Source organism: Acanthopagrus latus, chromosome 22, assembly GCF_904848185.1.
Source record: "Acanthopagrus latus isolate v.2019 chromosome 22, fAcaLat1.1, whole genome shotgun sequence".
In the NCBI taxonomy this organism is placed as follows: domain Eukaryota; kingdom Metazoa; phylum Chordata; class Actinopteri; order Spariformes; family Sparidae; genus Acanthopagrus; species Acanthopagrus latus.
Window position 1 is genome coordinate 24,549,153 of NC_051060.1, and position 14,326 is coordinate 24,563,478.

The following is a 14,326-nucleotide window of genomic DNA, read 5'->3' on the forward strand; positions in this document are numbered from 1 at the left end:
AGTATTATATCAGTCATCACATCTGAAGCTCCAAACAGAAACAAAAAGAAGCTTTTCAGTCTTATTCACTTTTCACAACTACACTTTAAAGTTTGGATAAAAAAAACTTTAATAAACCTTCTGATACTGTTCACAGTGAAATAACAGAGTGATGATGACATGTGAAGTGAAAGTACTAAAAAATAAGACACAACATTAAATCATAAACACATTTTAAAATAACATTTTAATATCAAATACAAATCTGATGTTTGTTTCCAACAACGCTCCGATCATGAGTCAGAAAACACACTGAGAACATATTTTGAAATTGAAAATGTGATTAATACTAATAATAACAATAATAATAACAATAATAATCATAATAATAATAATATATTACACAGCTTCATTCATCAGTTTTTAAAAAAAATGGTTAAACAATGACTGAAACATTTAATAGACAATGAAACGAATAAAATCAAGACGACTGAAAATAATACAAAAACAACACAGAGCAGAATATATCATAATAAAGATAATAACAGTAAAATCAGGGAATCAACATTATGATTCCATTCATCTGCGTGTCTTGATGATTGTTAATGAGGTTGTTAATAAGTCACAAAATGAAAACTCTCCTGTTTGGCTGCTGAGGACGAGAAGCTGCTCTGTCGTCTCTCGTCCACACGAGGGCACCACAATCAACTGCAGGCCCTGAAGCTGTTGCAGGACTCAGGTGTGTGTCAGGTGTGTGAGGTGTGTCAGGTGTGTGTCAGGTGTGTGTGAGGTGTGTCTGGTGTGTGAGGTGTGTCAGGTGTGTGTCAGGTGTGTGTGAGGTGTGTGTGGGGTGTGTCAGGTGTGTGAGGTGTGTCAGGTGTGTGTCAGGTGTGTCAGGTGTGTGTCAGGCGTGTGTCAGGTGTGTGTCAGGTGTGTGTCAGGTGTGTGTCAGGTGTGTGTCAGGTGTGTCAGGTGTGTGTGAGGTGTGTCAGGTGTGTGTGAGGTGTGTCAGGTGTGTGTGAGGTGTGTGTGAGGTGTGTGTCTGGTGTGTGTCAGGTGTGTGTCAGGTGTGTTTGAGGTGTGTGTGAGGAGTGTGTCAGATGTGTGTCAGGTGTGTGTCAGGTGTGTGCCAGGTGTGTCAGGTGTGTCAGGTGTGTGTCAGGTGTGTCAGGTGTGTGTGAGGTGTGTCAGGTGTGTGTCAGGTGTGTGTCAGGTGTGTGTGAGGTGTGTGTCAGGTGTGTCAGGTGTGTGTGAGGTGTGTGTCTGGTGTGTGTCAGGTGTGTGTCAGGTGTGTGTGAGGTGTGTCAGGTGTGTGCCTGGTGTGTGTCAGGTGTGTGCCTGGTGTGTGTCTGGTGTGTGTCTGGTGTGTGTCTGGTGTGTGTCTGGTGTGTGTCAGGTGTGTGTCAGGTGTGTGTCAGGTGTGTGAGGTGTGTGTCAGGTGTGTTTGAGGTGTGTCAGGTGTGTTTGAGGTGTGTTTGAGGTGTGTTTGAGGTGTGTGTCAGGTGTGTGTCAGGTGTGTCAGGTGTGTCAGAGGTGTGTGTCAGGTGTGTCAGGTGTGTGTCAGGTGTGTTTGAGGTGTGTATCAGGTGTGTGTCAGGTGTGTGTCAGGTGTGTGTCAGGTGTGTGTCAGGTGTGTGTCGTGTGTGTCAGGTGTGTGTCAGGTGTGTCAGGTGTGTGTCAGGTGTGTCAGGTGTGTGTCAGGTGTGTGTCAGGTGTGTGTCAGGTGTGTGAGGTGTGTTTGAGGTGTGTCAGGTGTGTTTGAGGTGTGTGTCAGGTGTGTGTCAGGTGTGTTTGAGGTGTGTGTCAGGTGTGTGTCAGGTGTGTTTGAGGTGTGTGTCAGGTGTGTGGCAGGTGTGTCAGGTGTGTTTGAGGTGTGTGTCAGGTGTGTGTCAGGTGTGTCAGGTGTGTCAGAGGTGTGTCAGGTGTGTGTCAGGTGTGTGTCAGGTGTGTGTCTGGTGTGTGTCAGGTGTGTGTCAGGTGTGTGTCAGGTGTGTGAGGTGTGTGTGAGGTGTGTGTCAGGTGTGTGTCAGGTGTGTGTGAGGTGTGTCAGGTGTGTGTGAGGTGTGTGTCAGGTGTGTGTCAGGTGTGTGTGAGGTGTGTCAGGTGTGTGTCAGGTGTGTGTCAGGTGTGTGTCTGGTGTGTGTCTGGTGTGTGTCAGGTGTGTCAGGTGTGTGTCAGGTGTGTGTCAGGTGTGTGTCAGGTGTGTGTCAGGTGTGTGTCGTGTGTGTCAGGTGTGTGTCAGGTGTGTCAGGTGTGTGTCAGGTGTGTCAGGTGTGTCAGGTGTGTGTCAGGTGTGTGTCAGGTGTGTGAGGTGTGTTTGAGGTGTGTCAGGTGTGTTTGAGGTGTGTGTCAGGTGTGTGTCAGGTGTGTTTGAGGTGTGTGTCAGGTGTGTTTGAGGTGTGTTTGAGGTGTGTGTCAGGTGTGTGGCAGGTGTGTCAGGTGTGTTTGAGGTGTGTGTCAGGTGTGTGTCAGGTGTGTCAGGTGTGTCAGAGGTGTGTCAGGTGTGTGTCAGGTGTGTGTCAGGTGTGTGTCTGGTGTGTGTCAGGTGTGTGTCAGGTGTGTGTCAGGTGTGTGAGGTGTGTGTGAGGTGTGTGTCAGGTGTGTGTCAGGTGTGTGTGAGGTGTGTCAGGTGTGTGTGAGGTGTGTGTCAGGTGTGTGTCAGGTGTGTGTCAGGTGTGTCAGGTGTGTGCCTGGTGTGTGTCAGGTGTGTGTCAGGTGTGTGTCTGGTGTGTGTCTGGTGTGTGTCTGGTGTGTGTCAGGTGTGTCAGGTGTGTGTCAGGTGTGTGTCAGGTGTGTGAGGTGTGTGTCAGGTGTGTTTGAGGTGTGTCAGGTGTGTTTGAGGTGTGTTTGAGGTGTGTGTCAGGTGTGTGTCAGGTGTGTGTCAGGTGTGTCAGAGGTGTGTGTCAGGTGTGTCAGGTGTGTGTCAGGTGTGTGTCAGGTGTGTCAGAGGTGTGTGTCAGGTGTGTGTCAGGTGTGTCAGGTGTGTTTGAGGTGTGTGTCAGGTGTGTGTCAGGTGTGTGTCAGGTGTGTCAGAGGTGTGTGTCAGGTGTGTGTCAGGTGTGTCAGGTGTGTGTCAGGTGTGTCAGGTGTGTGTCAGGTGTGTGTCAGGTGTGTGTCAGGTGTGTGTCAGGTGTGTCAGAGGTGTGTGTCAGGTGTGTGTCAGGTGTGTCAGGTGTGTGTCAGGTGTGTGTCAGGTGTGTCAGGTGTGTGTCAGGTGTGTGTCAGGTGTGTGTCAGGTGTGTCACTGCTGCAGGACGACGCTGGGCCTCACACAGGTGCAGCCCACTGGGATCCTCTCCGTCTTCAGCCGGAAGCTGTAGCTCCTCCTGAGCTTCCTCCCTCCTCTCTCACTGAGCCTCTGGACTCTGCAGCAGAAGGGAAATCAATACACACAAATACAGATGTGATCGATCAATATGCTCTGAAGAGACAAAGACACATTATGAGAAACTCATATGGAACCTTTTTATGTAGACAAACATTTACAGACCTCGTAGAAAAGTGCAGAATAGAAAGAAAACTGGCACCACAGTCTTTATGTTAATATTTAAAGAGGTAGTTTTGTTTCTCGTGCATCGTGTCCGCCAACATTTACTGTGATACGTGTTGTGGCTGAGCAGAGTTTAACCTCAGTACAGAAGATAACAGACATCAGATCACTTTCAGTTTTCACATTCTCGTGATTTATCAGCCATGTGTCTCATGACATACACTTACACACTGTTTACCTCCTGGGAAACACTGATCTGCTGTCAGCCTGCTGGGAGCTAAACATGAAAACTATCTGGTGAAGAATCAAACTGATCTTTGACTCTGAACTCTCACACAACACTCAGTTTACACCTCTGACTCTGACTGTTACTTCTCACTCTGCAGCCTCTTTAAACAGGAAATACAGCAGATAAAGATGAGTTTATGCTCCTCTAATTACAGTTCACATTGATATCTGGGTTGGCCTGTCCTCACTTGCTGAACTCACAGGAGCATATTTGTAGCACCGTTACTGGCAAAGACTGCATCATAAAGACCAGGGTAACTCACCTGTGGAGGACCAGGGCCTGGTAGTAGATGGGTTGAGCCTCCAGAGCTGCATCCTCTGCTCCACCCTGCAGGCTCAGACAGCCGGAGGTCAAACACTGAGCGTGAGAGATCTGCTGCGGCAGGCGAGCTGGCTCACAGGATTCTCTACAGAGGGACGGAAAAACACAGTTATGATTCCAGTTATTTGACACAAACTGTGAGAAGAAGTGGAATAAAAAGCTTCACCTGTACGTCCACGGCGTCAGAGACATGTCGGCGATGTCTGAGTTGGTCGTGCTGCTGATCTGAGTTTGCACCGACGGGTCCAGGTGCAGTCTCACCGTCCTGCCCCTCAGTCCGGTTCCCCGGCCCAGTTTCACCGAGATCGTCTGGCCTCTCCTGCCAGCGTGCAGCAGCGTGGCGAGGCCGAGCACCAGCAAAGCTCTGAAAACCTGAACACCAGAACACAGAGGAAGAAACGAACAGCAGCTAGAGAGTCGAGGTCCATAAGAGGATACTTAGTCAAAAGGCAAATGATGGCGATGAATGAAAGACCAGAACTCACCAGCGCCATGACCGAGCCGCCTGCTGTCTGCTGACGACTGCACGCTCTCTGTGTTTATATGCAGCTCTGAGTTTGTGTGTCGGCAAGACGTTTCCGCTATGACTGTCTCTGATGCTGGAGATACACCTCTCGATCTGTCAACCAGATAACTTTTCTTTGGTCAGCAGTTTTTTGTCTTTGTGGTGCCTGTTTTAGATCCACCTGTGAATTCACGTTTCATCGTCTTTGATTGATTTAAAACACAGAGAGAAGAAAGGTTGATAAGGCAGTCTTGCATTTGAATACAAATGTGCTGATCTTTTGTACTTTTAGTCCATATTCCTGTCAGAATTTCCACCTTTGATGAGCGAGATGAGATCAGAAGGTGTGAAAACCTTTCTCACGTGTCTGTGAAGAACACTGCATCCTGCTTATCTGGCAAAAAAGAAAATCTGCCACTCCAGCTGAAACATTTTTCACTGAACCACAGGGGATTTCTTCACTCTAAACCAAAAGTTAAAACAGTCAAACAACTGTTTGTGATGTTGTTTAAAATAATCCTGCAAGAGGAACCAGCTGTGTTCAACATTCAGAAAGTCGTGATTTATACTGAGAATGTCATAAAAACACAGACTGAGATTTACATCTTCTATCATGTGATCAGAGCTGCTGCACCTCTGTCACAAAACTCACAGGAGACTGTCAGAGACGTTTCACTGGGAGGTAAAGTTATCATGTTTTATCAGGGGTCTCAGAGGGAACCAACACTTTGTTACGTCCCTTTAAGAGAACAACACAGACTCATCAGTGTGAACTTTAACTTCAATCTGACTCACATAAAGACACGTTACTAGTAACTCCTCCCTGCCATCCCACGCCAAGCGATGTAGGTCAGGTAAACGCCTGAAAGTCTTCTGGTTCTGGGAATAAATCAGCAGAACGACGAGCGGCGTGATAACATCTGCTCTCTCCGAGTCTCGTATGACTGAAGGAGGCCACTGACTGCAGCACGGCTCGGCTGGATGTGAAGAGAAATGGTGTCAGAACGGATCAAAGGTTCATTCCATCACCTGAGGATCAAACAAGGGTCATGTGACACATCTATGATGTGTCATCATCAAAATAAAATAAATGAAGTCACTACAACATTCATGTTCCTCCGTATTAACTAACTGTTCCAGAATCATGTGGATAAAACATTTCTTGGCCACATGACACATTTGTTCTGTCTGTTGGACTTTATTCTACCAACTTCAGAATTTTGCTGTTTTTAAGTTGAGTGAAAAAAGTTTTTGTGTGAACGTGACTGAACCTCCACGTACGTCTAATAACAGCGAGCACCTGCGTCGCTGTGTGATGGAAAACCAAGATGGAAGATGAGTTTGAAGAAAGGCAGTGACGTCGTCACTAGTTTGTTTTTTGTGATTGTTTGAAAGAAAAACATATAAAACACCATTTTTATTTCCAGCAAGGATGTGTTTTTGATTTGATACACATAAATACTGATGTACTGACCTGAACTAACTGCGTGCACGTATGTTCTGGAGTATAATCGAGGCTCCAGGGAAACAAAACTCCCTCTGTAGCGGCTAAACGCTTCACAGTATTTACCAGCCGCTCGGTCGCTAACTCAGTCTGTGTGCTGAACATGTCACAGTGTGTTCATCAAATCTCTTACAGCAGCGGCTTCTGTAGACAGAGAGTCTGGATCTGAGGAGGACAGTAGAGGAGCGTAAAACAGAAACAGAGTGCTGAAAGACGCTGCGACGTCCTGCAGATCTGAGCCGGCTGCAGACAGACGAGGTTCTCTGCTGCAGGTCAGAACGTTCTCATGACATGTTCTGTGTTTATATCAGAAGCATGAGCAAACAAAATCTGATCATTGGTGGCTTTTAGTTTCTACACACGGGAGGGGTTTGAAGACTTTAACATGGCGAGCCGAGCTGCAACGAATGAAAGGGAGAGGAGAGAAAAGTTCAGGACACAGAATATTAATGCAGAGCTGTGATTTTATATCCACAAAGAGAAATGAGATGATCTGGGATGACCAGGAGAAATAAACTAAACCAGTCTAGTGTCCCATGGTTCTGATGGCCGGGCCGACTGGACCCGGTGCAGCTCTGATGAAGACAGAAACAAACACATGGTCACAGCAGCAGTCAGTCCAGATTCATCTGATGCATTTCTTCACCATGAAAGAATGATGAGTATCAACAACTTCCTCACTGTAAAATCCCCCTGATCACTGTGTGAACCTCACTGAGCGCCTGACTGTGCTGATACCGTCGGTTCTGATCCGCTTCTGATGCAGCTGCAGTTTTCTTGATCTGCTGAAGAAGCCCATTTAGTCTGGACCTGCTGAAAGGACCGTCCAGTTCTGTTCTGAAATGAGAGAGAACTGTTGATGTGAAGTGCAGAAAACTTCCAGGGAATGAAGGAAACTTTTGCAGTTATATCTTTTTGTTATTTCTGTGACCCTCAGACAGGAAGCTAAGGCCAGCAGCCAGTTAGCTTAGCATAGCATACAGAGTGGAACCAGGGGAAAACAATCGGCCTCGCTCTGCCTGAAGGCCGCAAAACCTTCAAGAAACCACAACTTGTTTTTACTGTATATCTCTCAAACGAGACATGATAATTTACTCGTTTCATTCTTTGTGCTAAGCTAACCTAGGAGCTGCTTGTAGGTCTGTTTACCAGACTTATCACGGTGACGGCATCATCTCATCCACGCAAGAAAGCAAATAAACATGTTGATCTAAACTAAAGAGAAAAGAGAAGGAGCAGCCGCTGGAAGCTCACTGCGAGTCTGACGACCAGCTATAAAAGAATCTGAAACTGAAAACTTATCTGAGGGGAAAGACGTGAGAAGGTGCGGGCTGCAGCTTCTGATGCAGGTTGTGATATGAGTCAGCCGTGGGTGGTGCACAGAGGTCGTCGCCTCGAGTCCCGCCGAGCTGCGAGCTACAACAGTTCAGTAACGTTACAGGACCTGCAGAGTGGGTGCAGCGACGCTCTGCAGCCCCACCGCCTCAACCATCACCTGCGTCATGGTGACCCCGATCCACTGTTAACAGGGGGGAAGCGGAACACCTTCTCTGTGGGTGCGTGGTACAACATCTGCAGGGCCGGCCTCCCACACAGAACCGGGTCTGGACTCGATCGGGGGCTGTCAGAGACCATGCTTCTTGTAAACACACCGCTCAGGGAGCAGGAGGAGGTTTCATCATTTGACAACAGCTGTTCTGGGAAATCATGAAGTCATAACAGAATTATAACTTTGTTCTGTGAAATATAAACATTAGAGTATGTAGACGCTGTGCACACAGAGCTGCTCCCAGCATTACATTTTATTTTTTAATACACAACTACACTTACATTTCAAAACATCTTTATCTATATACACAAAGTGTTGGTGGAGCTACTTAGTAACGTCCTTAAAGTTTCACTGCTGAACAGAACAGTTGAGTTACACCAACAGATCTGCTCTCATACAGTTATAAGGACATCAGAAGCAACACGACCGCAGCAGAACAGATTTAAACTGGACCGTTTCTCTGCTGCTGATGAACAATAAACATAATAATGGATCCAAATCCATCAACAACTGAATCCAGATGAGGCGTCCAGTCTGTACATGTGAGAATAAACCAGCGCTTCTTTCAGAGTCCGTGACATCAAACAGTCGTCTTCCTCGCCTCCCTCAGATGAGGAAGATGATGTCGTCGGCCACCATGACCTGGTTGTCGTCCTGCATGCGCCTCAGAGCGGACCGGACCTCCGGCTCTGAGAATCGCTTCTCACGCTCCTTGTTGATGTCGTCCATCAGAGTGTTCATCTTCACCGACTGAGCGTGAGCCGACTGGAAGACGGCGAACAGCGACGACTTGAACTCCTTCAGCCTGGAGGAGGAAACGAGCAGACGACTGATTACACGTCATCAAACACGTCACAGTTCCATGTCTCACACAGTCATCGGCTAAAAGTTAACATGCCCATTCATTTCATTCATCATATTTCATGATCCGTGTTATCATTTATTAATAGTTTACACTTGTAACTGTTACTGAGCTGATTGAATGGGTCACCCACCTCTCTGCAGAGAGGTCGGAGGCTTCAGCCTGTGACGTGGCATCCATCGCCTCCTCCTCCTCCTCCTCCTCCTGACGTGGCTTGGATGGTTTCGGGATGCCAGCCTGAACTGAAAACGACAAAACCACCAGCATGAGAACTGAAACTGATAACAGAAACCAATTCCAATCCACAAGATTCTGATGGGTTATTAACTTATAGATACAAGACAAACTTTGTTCAAGTTCTGAGAGAATTAATCCTGTAAATTTTACAAGGAACCCAAAAAATTAAAATCTGCAGATGGAAGAAATGAACAGGCTGTTATGATTTCAGTGTGGAGTTATTAAACATGCTGACTGAAGAACAAGAAGGTAAAGACAGATGTTGGCCATTTAAAAAGCCCCAGAAACTGTTTCAAATCCCAAAAATTAAATAATAAGTTCAGATGTTCTGCTGAGGCCCGACACGTGCAGGTGGAAGACGTATTCAGACTCTGCCTGCCTTCACACTTCAAAGTATCATCAGCATCTTTAACATGAAGTAACAACAGAAAGCTCATGTGTTGTGAAGCTGAATGGACCCTGAGTTGTTATACTGTTATATATTACAGTATATCTGGTCCTGGCTGCAGGAATCTGAGTGTTTAATGTAAACTGTTGCACTGTGAAACTGACATGTGAGGACAGATTTCAGATGGAAGCAGAGCAAAACATTAACACATCACTCTTACTAGTATTTTCATTTTCTACCACTTCTCTACATTTCAAAGTACTTCACATCAGCTCTACTTACGCTCGGGGACGTTCTGCTCCTCGCTGAAGTCATACGGGCTGTAGGGCTCGCTGCCCTGAGAGCCACGCCGCCCCCTGCAGGACACACACAGTACTGTTACTGAACTGACAACAGAGCGGCAGCCTTCCATCAGCGCGTACTGGCTGATCTACCTCTTCCTCGCAGACTTCTGTGAAGGCTCAGTGGCCGACTCTTCCTCCTCGCCCTCTGAGCCAGAGTCCCTCTCTTTTCGTGAGCGTTTCTTCTCTTTCTCCAGAACCTGCAGAACAAAACAAGCCTCAGACATGAGCTTCCTCCACATGACTTCCCCCTGTAGACACATCATCGCTCTGCTCTTCAGCAGACATCCTCCAGCAGCACAAACCTTTTTAAAGTAGGCAAACTGGACGAGCTCCACGGCCACTTCTGAGTCCTCCAGCTCGATGGCTTTGCTCATTCGGGCCTTGGCATGTGCCGTGGACAGACGGATCAGAGTCTCCAGCGTTCGGGCTGTCACAGGAGAGGTCTGAGGAGGAGGAGGAGGAGGAGGAGGAGGAGGAGGAGGAGGAAGGAGGTCACATCATCCCAACACATCAGGAAGTAACAGCTCTACATCTGCAGAGTTTCTCCAAGAGCAACAGATCGTTTGTTTGGCCTGTTATAGGAACTAGTTTACACACTGCTGTCATGTAAAAAGGTGTGTGTGTGTGTGTGTGTGTGTGTGTGTGTGTGTGTGTGTGTGTGTGTGTGTGTGTGTGTGCGTTCCTGCTCACCCTGGCGATGTCAGCACCCATCTGCTCCTGGCTCCTCAGTCTCGAGTACTCTTCTGCGATGTGATTGGCTGCCTCCTCTGTCAGCACGGGTGTCACAGCTTTGGCGATGTGGATGTACTTCCGCATGAACTCCTTACTCACAATCTTATCCCTGAAACAGGAAACACTCCAGGCTTTAGATAAATACAGCCATCTCACTGTTTAGTTTATCTACCAAACTATTTTATCTGTTTGAGAACAATAAGAACGTAAGTTGCTGGTTTTTTTTGAAGCTGCATGTTGTGCGTGGTCGTACTTCTTTCTCTTGCTTCCATGCAGCAGGTTGTTGTGTTTCTCGTAGATCTGCAGCTCCTCGTGCTCTTCTGCAACAGCGTCTGGGTCGTCTGTGGCCAGGATGTCGACTGTCCCACCCAGAGCCATGGCTGCAGAACCACCAGAACACAGTTAGACTCTTATTTAAACAAACACGGGTTAATGATGGAGAACAGAGTGTTAGACAGTCCTGAGGATCAGTACCTGCTCCCTCCTGCTCACGGGGGTCACGGTAGCGGTGCATCCTCAGCACGTGATCCGAGATCTCGCGGTCCTGCTCGGGATCCATCTGATCCAGCACGATAAACAGGAGGTCAAAACGGGACAGCAGGGAGTCCTGGAGGCCGATGTTCTCCATGGGGGTTTTATACTGGTCGTACTGCAGAGACAGAGCCGATTTTTAAATAAAGATCAGAGTTGAGCGACATGTTTGTGTCTGAAAGCTCAAACACGCTGGTGGACGTCTCACCCTGCCGTAGACCGGGTTGGCAGCCGCCAGCACGGAGCAGCGGGCGTTGAGGCGGGCGTGGATGCCGGCCTTGGCGATGGTAACGCGGCCCTGCTCCATCACCTCGTGGATGGCCGTGCGGTCCATGTCGGACATTTTGTCAAACTCGTCGATGCACACCACGCCGCGGTCAGCCAGAACCATGGCGCCTGCCTCCAGACGACGCTCGCCTTCAGGGGAGAGAAATAAAAACACATCAGTGGCTGGAGAGTCAGCAGGATCCACTCCAAACTGACGTGTCAGACACAGTAAACTATTATTCTCATATTTATTTCCAACCAGTCGATCAGCTGTTTGATTTATAACACGTCAGAAATGAGCAAAAAGTGACAATCACTGTTTCTCAAAGCCTGAGATGATCAAATATCTTCACATTTATGAAGATGGAATCAGAAATTTAGACAACCGAGTCGCCAATTCATGACGATGGCTGATCAGTTTAGCGCTGCAGTGCTGGTACAGATAGGAGTGTGTCATACCGGTCTCCTGGTCGGTGGTGACGGCAGCAGTCAGACCCACTCCAGACGAGCCTCGCCCGGTGGTGGGGATCGCCCTGGGCGCCGTGTGGAGCACGTAACGCAGCAGCTGGGACTTTGCTACCGATGGATCGCCTGGTGATGAATACAAGGAGAGAGATCTCATTAACCACAACGTCCCCGACACGTGTCCTGGCTCCATGAGTACGTTAGCAGAAAACCTCTGGTACCGATCAGCAGGATGTTGATGTCTCCTCTGATACGTGATCCGTTCTCCAGAACCTTCTCCACGCCGCCCAGCAACATGCAGAGGATGGCCTTCTTGATGTACTCGTGGCCGTGGATACTGGGAGCCAGTGAGCGAGACAGCTGGTCGAACACATCCTGAGGAGAAACATTCAAAAGAGAAACGGCTTTATGGAAGAATTTCACTTGAAAACGTTAAAAAGATACTCAAATTAACAACAGAATGTAAATAAATAGCAAATTTTGACATTATGATGGCTACTTGTGGTGTCGCAGAGACATTTACTGAAGGTTGTGTGCGCCCAGACAATAGTCCCAACCACTAGCTGCACAGCTGACTGAGCTAACTGGAAAAGGGCAGCTACAGATAGCAGCAGTTAGCCGCTACCCTGGTGATACATGTTGCCTCCCATTTGTTTGACAAAATCTTACACACTGCACCTTTAAGTTGAAGTGACAACACTAACAAAGAGCCTCACCATGGAGCGAGTCTTGCTGAAGTTCCTGATTTTGGCGACGTCATCTGCTGAGAAGTACGGAGACACTTCCTTGCTCATCTGTTTCACGTGGCAGGCGATCATGATGGTTCTGTGAAGACAGAAGGAGACGGATCAGTAACAGAAGCAGGATGAACTCAGCAGCTCCAGAACACGTTGTATTCCAGCTCACCTGAACGTGCCGGAGGTGAACCCTCCCTTCTTTCCGGGCAGGCAGCGGTACGTTCCGATGACCTGGATTCTGTCTCCGGGTTTGACCACGTCCACCAGGTCGTTGTCCAGGATGATGTCCACAGAGCGAGGCAGCTGTCCAGCCGGGGCTTTCTCTGGCATCTCCTGCACTGTAATGGTCTGGTGGTCCTTGTAGACGGAGAGCCCAAACTCTGTCTCCAGAGGGTTGTTCTCCTCGTCCTGTCCAGAGAGGAGGAGTAAGAAAAGTTAAGGCCGTCACATCTACAACAGAATGCCTTCAACTATCTGGAAAGTAAAAACCAAATATCCCGGCTGCTGCAGGTACCTTGGTGGGGTAGATGGCGCTGGAGGGAAAAGCATCCAGTGAGGTCATGTCGGTGTATTTCCTCTCCATCGTCTTCTTGGTGGCGGGACAGTAGTGGACGCTGCGCACCACTTTAGGACGCACCAGAGAACCTGAAGAAGAACGAGAAGATGATGATGTCCAAGCTCTTAACGTTCTGAAACAAGTGATCGCCAACAATCCTACTCACATTTGGTGATGATGCCCTCCACACACACCATGCTGCCCAGCAGGCGGGAGGTCAGGGTGCGAGGGGTGACGTGCTTGGTGCCGAAGCTGCCCTCCAGGCCCACGTAGAACTCCTCGTACTGCTTGGCGTAGGTGGCGTCCACCGAGGCCACCAGGTCCTTCAGAGCGCGCTGGAACGCCAGCAGCTCCTCAAAGGCATTGCTCATCAGTCTGACGGAGACGGGAGAAGGTTTGGGTGCTGGATGAAACGACTGTAACTATAATAACACACTATCTTTCACACGTGTCATGTGACAATAGTGCTCGCCGATCAGCTGTGTAAACATATGCCAACAACAACACGTGAATCCCAGGTACAGCTTCACATCTGTGGTGCTGATAAATGGCGTCCTATGACCGAACAGCAGCCTTTTTAAGGATTTATTAACAGAGAAAGGCGGCAGTTCAGCTTCAAGGACACGTACAACAGAACAACTATGAATACTCTAAAACCTGTAAATCGATGTGGTTACTCTCCATCACGTTTTAAAATCAATTACGCAGTGAATATTGAGCTGGAACAACTTTAAATTCAATTTAAATCACAATATTGCTCAGAAAAATTTGAATCTTCTGCAGTAACGATGGACATGTAAAGTGTTTGATGCACAATAAACATTCATGACAGCCACAAAACTACAATTTCTTTAAACATATTAAAAGATGAGCTCAAACTTTAAATGTCAGTTCAACAAAAACATGGAATATAAATGATGACAACTTTTCATCTTGTAGATATACATGTTTGACCCACTTATGGATCTGAGGGTTAAAAGAATAATATTTGTATAATGTTTGATATTCATGTCTCTCACACACACACACACACACACACGCACACACACACACACTCACTTGGCAGCCCGGGCCTCGTTCTTCCTCCTCAGGTCGTTGATGTTGACGATGAGTCGAGCTTTGTTCTCGCTGATCATGTCCCGGACTTTGCTCTGGTAAACTCCCTGGTCTTGCTGCAGAACATGAACGTTGTTTTAATCATTTTCATCCTAAATACACGTGATAACAGTTTCTCTCGTCTTCAGCACAAAGAGGCATCAACTTGAAAACAAACACATTAAAATAAGCTTCCAAACAGACTAAACTCTGACAACAGGGTGAATAAAACCGTGTTGCTTTAGTGAACTGATGTTTTAAAGAGATATTTTTAGACTTGAGCTTCTGTCTTTTGTTGTGACCGCATGGTTTCTAATTTTCATCTCATAAAAGAAGAAACAGATCAGGACTTACGTCGTCGTCCAGGAAGTCCAGGTAGTCCCTCTGCGCCTCCCTCATCTCCCGGTCATCCACCACGTCGGTTGCCATTGTTAGTTTTTTAGTTTTTAGACGTTAAATCTTTAAAATCCTGGCT

At 47.5% G+C, this 14,326-nt stretch overlaps 2 protein-coding genes across 5 annotated transcripts; both read right to left on the reverse strand.

The window, feature by feature from the left end:
* Positions 1-3,136: 3,136 nt before the first annotated feature.
* il17a/f3 (interleukin 17a/f3) lies at positions 3,137-7,730 on the reverse strand. 4 transcript variants are annotated; one of them, XM_037086511.1, is made up of 7 exons: positions 7,211-7,730; positions 6,770-6,925; positions 5,380-6,663; positions 4,565-4,698; positions 4,246-4,451; positions 4,021-4,164; positions 3,137-3,344 (listed from the first exon to the last, which is right to left on the reverse strand). In XM_037086511.1, the coding sequence occupies exons 4-7, from the start codon at positions 4,571-4,573 to the stop codon at positions 3,221-3,223; spliced, it is 483 nt and encodes a 160-aa protein (XP_036942406.1). In that variant the 5' UTR covers positions 4,574-4,698; positions 5,380-6,663; positions 6,770-6,925; positions 7,211-7,730; the 3' UTR covers positions 3,137-3,220. The 4 variants fall into 4 exon arrangements, with proteins under 4 accessions (XP_036942406.1, XP_036942408.1, XP_036942410.1 ...); XM_037086513.1 differs by lacking the exons at positions 6,770-6,925; positions 7,211-7,730 and having other exon boundaries at positions 5,380-5,561; positions 6,222-6,240; XM_037086515.1 differs by lacking the exons at positions 5,380-6,663; positions 6,770-6,925; positions 7,211-7,730 and adding an exon at positions 4,939-5,369 and having other exon boundaries at positions 4,565-4,787.
* A 145-nt stretch (positions 7,731-7,875) lies between these two features.
* mcm3 (minichromosome maintenance complex component 3) lies at positions 7,876-14,280 on the reverse strand. Its single transcript, XM_037086508.1, has 17 exons — positions 14,206-14,280; positions 13,816-13,928; positions 12,923-13,131; positions 12,715-12,845; positions 12,370-12,608; positions 12,180-12,288; positions 11,685-11,838; positions 11,458-11,589; positions 10,940-11,148; positions 10,675-10,849; positions 10,454-10,580; positions 10,159-10,309; positions 9,771-9,911; positions 9,559-9,665; positions 9,407-9,480; positions 8,633-8,741; positions 7,876-8,442 (listed from the first exon to the last, which is right to left on the reverse strand). Exons 1-17 carry the CDS (start codon positions 14,278-14,280, stop codon positions 8,244-8,246), a joined length of 2,454 nt encoding a protein of 817 aa, XP_036942403.1. The 3' UTR covers positions 7,876-8,243.
* Positions 14,281-14,326: the final 46 nt, after the last annotated feature.